This window comes from Eutrigla gurnardus (assembly GCF_963514095.1).
Source record: "Eutrigla gurnardus genome assembly, chromosome: 2".
In the NCBI taxonomy this organism is placed as follows: domain Eukaryota; kingdom Metazoa; phylum Chordata; class Actinopteri; order Perciformes; family Triglidae; genus Eutrigla; species Eutrigla gurnardus.
Genome location: NC_139916.1, coordinates 19,691,590 through 19,699,830, shown reverse-complemented (window position 1 = coordinate 19,699,830; position 8,241 = coordinate 19,691,590). Strand labels below are relative to the sequence as shown.

Sequence of the window (8,241 nt, the reverse complement as noted above, 5' to 3'; positions counted from 1 at the left end):
AAGATTTGGAAAGGCATATAAAATGTCATCGACCCCTTTCATTGCCTTTCTTGCATTCACCTTTGGGTCACCAAAGAAATGATGAATAGTGAAAATATTATTTATATAATAATAATTCCCCTCAATAAGATTATTAGAGATAGCAGCCTATTTAGCGTGTCATTTTCTGTGACAACCTGTGTGATAAATGCAGACAACTCTACAAATTGAAGTGGTCTCATCCTCTTCCGCAGGAAGCCATGTGGAAACAGTTGTTAATGCTTTGGCAAAACTATGAAATTATTTAACTGGCCAAATGCCCGGGGGGTTGCATCCTCCAAACCACCAGGAAAAAATGTAATTACAGCACATAAATGCCTCTGGATATTCATGTGACTGAATAATCACTTTCAAGCACACATGTGACGCGTTCCAACATAAATACATTTGCATGATAATTACTTATTCCCTGGTTTCAGAGACAAGGACGCTCATTTCGATCATTTGTGCACATAAAGAAAAAGTGGCATCTTTATAATTAGTAAAATATCTATAATATATGTACAGTACATATATTTACATCTGTGATACAGTGCCTAAGCTTCAGGCTGAAAAATGAGTTCAATGCTGCAGGCATGGAATATTAGCCTACTTTGCCATGTATGTGCTGCAAATTTATTTTATTTTAAAAGGATGTTGTCTAATGGAAGCATTACTGTTCTTTGTGTTGGTACAGTACTATTAAGGGTAAAGTAAAACACAATCTGATAATAAATGTTTGGGCGGGCAGAATTCTTTAAATCTCAATTTGAAAGTATGTCATAAATGAGATAAACCCTGTTTAAATGCATTCAGTCAAGGGTATGCTATAAAACTACATTACTTAATTTTAAAATAATGAAAAATAAACCCATGGCACACTCCAAGTTCCTTTTTAGTTGTAGTAAATATACAGAACTACAAGGTGTAAGAGGAGTAGGAGATTTTGGGGGTTATTGTCATATGTCATGTCTTTATGTCATATATATATACAGTATATATAAATATATTGCTGTGTAACTGAGTTTAACTAACCGACATTAGGCTACCTATTATTAAAAATGGTAAAACAAACATGCAAAAATGAGTAAGTTAATGAGTTAATTGACACTTAATCATACATCATTTATAGGCTATAAACTAAAAAAAAAAAAAAGAGAGAAGAAAAACAACAAATGCACATGGAGAGCTTACAATCCAATGCTTGGTGAATTCTGCTTCTAAATAATAAAATGATAGGAAGAGCCGACATCGAGATCAAAAAGCGACGTCGCTATGAATGCTTGTCCGCCTCAAGCCAGTTATGCCTGTGGTAACTTTTCTGACAGCTCCTGTTTAAAACCCAAACAGTCTGAAGGATCGTGAGGCCCCGCTTTCACGGTCTGTATTCATACTGAAAATCGAGATCAAGCGAGCTGTTGCCCTTCTGCTCCACGGGAGGTTTCTGTCCTCCCTGAGCTCGCCTTAGGACACCTGCGTTACCGTTTGACAGGTGTACCGCCCCAGTCAAACTCCCCACCTGCCACTGTCCCCGGAGCGGGTGGAAAACAGTTAATCCAATGTTTTCTTTTTGCCATGTATTCCAATTCATCAAGACATTTAAATGTAATTTATTTTTGATGAGGCAAACTCTATCGATTATTATTTTTTTCTGAAAGGTTATTATTTAAATATAGAAACGCTACAGAAGTTGGATTTAGGGATTCGAGCTCAAAAGAGTAAAAGTGCTCTTATTTCTGCTCCAGCATCCGCCGACGCGAGTCTGGACCTTTTTCGTGAAATCAAATCAGCGGAAGTCGTCAAGTCACGTGACAGACTTCCTGTGTCCGCGGGAGCGGGACTTTGATTTCTTAACTAAAAACAAAAGGTTTTGTGACTTTCTCAAGCTGTTTTTTTTGGTTAGATGAGCAGATATGGCACTACAGGTTGAAGCGGATTTACCACCTGGCGTTGCATGGATGAAAGTAAGTTGTACACATATTTTAAAACGTTTTGTTAGCATATGGCGGCTATTAACTCGGAGCTAAATGGAAGCCCCAATAGCTAACGTTGCGGGACGTTACATCCAAGTTAACGTTACAAACCTAAAGCCGTTTAGATACAAATACGTTTACCGTATTTAAGACACTTTACTTATTTTATCTAGAATATACCGCTTTACTAACCTAACGGGTGCTAATGTTTTCATTAGCTAACCTTATAGCCAAGGTACAATGCAACACATACGTTTGTGATTCAACTAACCGTTTTACTATTTATGTGGCGCTGTGTAACCAACGTTAATATTTACGTAAATCTCGATCATAAGACTGCTGTCAACACGGAACCGCCTCCATTCACAACGTCTGACGTCTAGAACGCATTACGTCAACACTAACTTAGTTTCACCCCAATTAAAAAAGTCATGGTCTGAACTGTTATGCTTCCAACCTGCCATGTTTTTAACATAAGGACAATGGACACATTACTGTATCACTTTTGATTATTGCCAGACCAGTAATAGTTGAGCTTTTTGTACATACTTGTTTATGTTATATGTTATAGTGTCTCTTATATATTTTTTAGTGTAAATTTCTATTCCAGTACTTTTTCTCTTTTTTATTCCTTGCAAGTGAAAACTTACTTTGGCAATAAACCTGATTCTGATTCTGATTCTGATTCTGATTTTCATGAGTGTTTCCTGTATTTTCCCCCTCACCTGCAGAATGTTGATGCCTTGCTTCGATGCCCCATTTGTTTTGACTTCCTCAATATTTCAATGATGACTAAATGCTCTCACAACTGTAAGTAACACATAGATTAGCTTTTTATGTAACTATGGTACTATTTAGTTTATTTGGAAGCAAATAATTGGGTTTATATATATATATATATATACCAGTATATGAAGCCAAGACCATCCAGTGACTTGCATAAAAAAGAGAAATGCAGCTGAGATACTTTTTTGAAAAAAATAAAATTGTACTTTTGAAATTCATGTCACAGCAGTAACAGTTGAACATTTGAATAATAATAAATGGAATTTCAAGTATGTTGCAGTATGTGTGAGCTCCTTGTACAAATCTAGTGTGGTGTCTATCTTTTGAGTGCACCATTAGGCTGGAGGTACACAAATGAGCAACTGTGATTAAACCACACCACACCCTCCTCTTATGTGGATTGAATCGAGTTGTGCACTACAGGAGACTTTTTATGTGTATTATAAATCAAAATGTAATGAAAATGAAAGAATAACAACTTTAAAGAAAGAATAGCAATCATTTACCATATTTTGTCTGCATTTCATTTTACAGTTTGCTCCTTGTGCATCAGAAAATTCCTCTCCTATAAGTTGCAGTGTCCAGTTTGCAATACAGTAAGTATGAACATGACTTGAATGCATTTTTATGCCTGAATCATTTGCATAATGACCAGGGTCATTATCTTAATACTGATGACACAATTACACGTCATCATCTGTGATGAATTGTATTTATTTGATAAATGAGATCCTTCGTACCTCCTTTTTCTTTCAGCAAGTAACAGAACAAGATTTAAGAACCAACCGGTTATTGGATGACTTGGTCGTAAGCTTTCAAGCTGCAAGGTAACCATGCATGTCTTATGTTTGAAAAGGATGAGAACTTTGTCTGTAAATGGACCTTAGCGTACTGTATCCTTCACAGGGTGAACGAAGAAAATAGGCAACTGTATTGAACGATACCTGTTTTGTTATGCATTTTGTGTCCAGGGTGCTGCTATCAGTACAAGCAGTGAACATTTCAATAAAAGAATACTGCCTGAACCACATTAGTCCACATTAACAAATCAGCAACCTGATGCATCATGCCTGAGTCACTGAGTTACTGGATTGTTGGTCCGGTGAGAATTGACACTTTTATTTATTATCTAATTACAGTACTTTTTTAAAAGCCTTTTTTTAAACTCTAGTTCAGATGTAGAACAAGGAAGTAAGCAATTCCTTTTGATACAGACACCTACAGCAAACAATAGTTCTTGAATTTAGTGTTATTCTTTTGCTCTCCGAGATACACCAACAAGTGAATAAAATGGCTCCTCAGGAAATAAATTTTACTCCACAATCCATGTTAAAATCTCTTGACTGTGAGCACAGGTGCCTCAGCATTCCTCCAGTTTGTATCATCCTGGTTCTAAGAACTGAAGAGAAAAACCATTACTGTGGTGATTCTTGGGATCCCATTGTTATTGACAAGATTACAATATGTCCACAAGGGAACCCATCTCAGTTTATTGCAATTTACCTGCATTAGAAAAACACTTATAATTGTCTACCAGTAATCTGCTTCAGATTTAAGGATTTTCTGTAAATCAAATGGGGATTTTGTTTTTATTAGCTGAGGTCATTCAAGATTCTCCTTGTATTGCACTTCTGCGTGTGTCGTGAAGCTCTAGGGCTGATGTTTTTTTCATTATAGCAGGAAGTAGTTGGTGTTCAGAGCTGGTCTAGTGGAAATGTCTTGGTTAGGGGTATTTATTTCTGCCTGGTTATGCATGTTGGTCTACAGGTTCATTTACATCTAAACGTTGACCAATTGAGCTGTTCAGACGGGACGCATCACACCAAGCACCACGGTGCCAATCGACACAGCTCGCCACACAGACACACACACACACACACACACATGCTCTGCGGTGCACAATGACTAACTCTGTGAGGCCAATCCTGGTGCGTGGGAAACAGCTGGACACACGCGCATACACTGGCCCGTCAAACACACACCGGGCTTGAAAGCAGACGAATGAATACGGAAAATGTTTCAATTGGTGCATCATCCGATTACCCTTCTAATCTGCATGATTTACTGATTTACGGTGGCCGATCAGGTGATATTCTGTAACCTCCACCTATAACCTGATCAAAATACCGCATTTAACTTAAGCAATTCCAACATAAAATACATTTAGTATATAAAATATGAAAAAGAGGTGGATATAGCCTATCAAAATGCAGTGGCAAAGTTAAAGCGTAAGAGGAAATTGCCTTAATTGGTTAGTAACTGGTTAATTGGTGTTCAAAATGTATCGAACGCAAAATCAACCAAATCTGACATCCCTAGTTTCTGGATGTAATCCCCACTCTGAAAACCTGTTAGTCTTTTTCTGTTTCAACAGAAGTAACAACGGAAACGGACGACAGCATGCACATCTCCTTATGGATTGAGTTTTTGCTCTGTTAGCTCTGTTGAGCTAAAATAGATGAAAATGAGCCTTCTTGACTACCTGGCACATTTTCTTTTCTTCATTGATACTGGAAAAAGCAAACTCTGACTAAAATCAACAGAATTGTTTCCCATGTCTGTCCTGTCTGGGCTAATCTCTATATAATGTCTGAATGCTGTTATCAGTCAGTTAGTTTCTCCCTTTCATCAATCATCTCAATGTTATCAATTCTCAAAGGTCTGTCTTCGAACTCTAGACCTTCTGATTGTCATCACTGTTATGAATGAGTGGCTTATGCAGCTTCTCTTTCCCTTGGTTTTTAATTTCCTGTTGTGTAGCATTGAGAGTCCGAAAAATGTGATTCCTTGACTTTGTTGTAGAGAGTAGTTGTTATGTACTAATATACGTGTCTTGAACAATTAAGTTTAAGAATAGTTCCTTTGCTCTGACATAAATTCACCATATTCTAAGACGGTGTCGTAGGTTTTGCTTGTGGGCCTGTGTAATAACCTGTCAGTACAGAATCGTACAGGGAAGAATATTAAGATGAGTGTGTGGCTGCTATGTTTTCTGCTTTAGAAGTGTTTGTGGATTTTCTCTTTTCATTAGGCCACTCACATTTCTTGCTGTGCAACTTCTTTGGAAAAAGACAGTTTTGTGCGGGTGTTTGACGCTGGCACAAATTTACGAGAGGCCTATTTCTCTAGCGAACCACAGCTATTATCACACGTCTGCTGTATATTATCACAGTAACCAGCTACCTTGTGGGCTTTCCTCTTACTCCGTGAATTCCCTTTTAATGAGGTAGAAGTGGAGCCTGAACATTAAAACATTAGACACCAAATGCAAAATGGCCTTTTTTTATTACGGGGAACGATGAAGTACATGTGATTTCTTTTGAACTCGCAGTTTTCCTTGGTGTCTTCATGCTTCTGAACAGCTGTAGTCCATAGATTTGGTTTTTGACTCAATTCATAACCTTTACACATGACTTGTGTTTCAAGTGAAAAACATGTTTTATATGGTCATTGAAATGCTGCATGTTGCATGGACTGAACATTATTCAAAGATACTTTTCTTTTTGTTCATTGCTTGACTAAAGGTAACTTTAAAGCTACTTGACATTTCAGGGTGGCCCTCTATGTTAGTGTTATTGGTGCCTGCAGCAAAGATTCCTAGCTAGCTGCTTGTAACCACTATTCCCAGACCATTGTGAAAACAGGAATTCAGATACAGAACAACTTACAAAATTGTCATGCAGCAGCCTCATGATAGTTGAATAAACGTCCACAGCGTAATTACAGTATAATTCTGTTACTAATTTTAAACTCAAAGTATACTAAATATGTACTGATACAAATATAGCCTGATAAGATCTTTTGGCAGGTGTTTTCTCAATGGCAACAGCCCGTAAACTGCTGGGGAGCAGTAGTATTTAGAACCATTTGAGATACTAAAGTCGTGGATACTGAAGTCACTTGCTTGTGCAAATGAGGCAGAAAATGTTACAACTCATGGCTATAAAGTAAAGTGATACTACATTTGAATTATGCAAGTTTTGTAGCAGTGCAATGCAGTTAATTCACAATGCAGCAATTGGAGACTTGTTGTGAGTTAAGTGATGTTTTCTTACACTTTTTGTTGTTTCCTTACCTTCTCTTAACTACTAAATAATTTGCTTTACAAAGTCCACATTTTAGTGGAGTAACCAGTAATAGTTATACCTGGATTTCCACATCGTGCGTGCGTGCGTGTGTGTTGTGTGTGTGTGTGTGTGTGTGTGTGTGTTCGTGTTCGTGTTCTAATGGGGACAGTAAACACAAATTAGGTCTAGATATGGAAAGCAGAGCATTACATGCCTCATTGGTTCCGTTTTATTGCCAAGTAATGGCCCAGGTGCAATTTGTTTGCTTTCCACATTTCCAAGACTGTAGCCAAAGTGTCTACCTTTTCGCTCCTTTTCTATGGAGGAGGTGCAGTTTAACGTTAAAGGGCTCTTTTTACTGTCCACAGTATTTATTGCCTTTTCTCTCTTTGATGGACTCAACTTGTTTTTTAAGAGGACCAACGTCCTTTACCCAACATAATATACTTGCTATGTAATTATGTATTATGTTGTTTAAAACGCTACACATGCTTGCATTCACATGAAATTTGCCTTTCTCGTTTTTTTCCCCAGGCACCACTTCTCAAAAGCAAATTTTGAATCTCCTCCAATATCACCAAAGACTCCAGTGTCTGCTGTCAAATGCAAAACTCCCAGAGAGAGGGGCCAGAAGTGTAACAGCTCTGTTTTGAGTCACTTTTTCCAAAAGAGGCCTAAAACATCTCCCACTAAGGAAACCCGGCGAGATAGTTCTGTTGCTCAGCAGGGAAAACTACGGACTGCATGTTCCCACAACGCAAAAGACACTGACCTACATGCAGCAACAGCTCCGCTTCCAGTGGTTGTGAAGGAAGAGCCGATGGATATGGAGGAGGCCGGAGTTTCATTCAGTATGGGCACCGGGGTTGACATGGCACGTGCCTCGACACCATCAAAAGACATAAAGCCCATAATCAAAGGTAAAGCCTTTCTGCCTGAAGGTGCTGAATCACACAGTATGACTCACCCCATCTAACTAGCTTGTCAACTCACTTGCAAAACGTGCAAGCTCGCTCATTAGTGTTTGCAAAGCTACAGAATCCCTGCAGGGAGAGCTGTTTTGTTCTGGCCAGATCAGAGTTGTATACCTGTAAAACTGCTCCTCCTAATCAGGCAGCAGGTCGATCCGAACTCCAGTGAGAGAACAAGCATATTAAAAGTTGTTTGCCTCTTGTCTTGCAGACAGACCTAACAAACCATGACTTAGGACTTTTTACAAATTGTCGTCAATATGTTGTTAATTCAACATCTTTTTTTTATCCGTTTATTGCAATTAAATCACACTGCGAGTGTTGTTTTCACTGTTCGTACTGTTAGCACTGTTAATTTGAAATTTGGCAACTTTAGCCACCGGAATATTTAATTGTCTGAAGCCAACATATAACAGTTTATATAAT

General features: G+C 38.1%; 1 protein-coding gene across 1 annotated transcript in view; it reads left to right on the top strand.

Moving 5' to 3' along the window:
• Window positions 1–1,840: 1,840 nt before the first annotated feature.
• rad18 (RAD18 E3 ubiquitin protein ligase) overlaps window positions 1,841–8,241 on the top strand; it is a 27,357-nt gene continuing 20,956 nt past the window's right edge. The window contains exons 1-5 of the mRNA XM_084030888.1: window positions 1,841–1,982; window positions 2,723–2,801; window positions 3,312–3,373; window positions 3,534–3,604; window positions 7,379–7,764. Of these exons, the coding sequence (XP_083887014.1) occupies window positions 1,932–1,982; window positions 2,723–2,801; window positions 3,312–3,373; window positions 3,534–3,604; window positions 7,379–7,764 (649 nt within the window). The 5' untranslated portion in view covers window positions 1,841–1,931. The remainder of the gene's footprint in view (window positions 1,983–2,722; window positions 2,802–3,311; window positions 3,374–3,533; window positions 3,605–7,378; window positions 7,765–8,241) is intronic.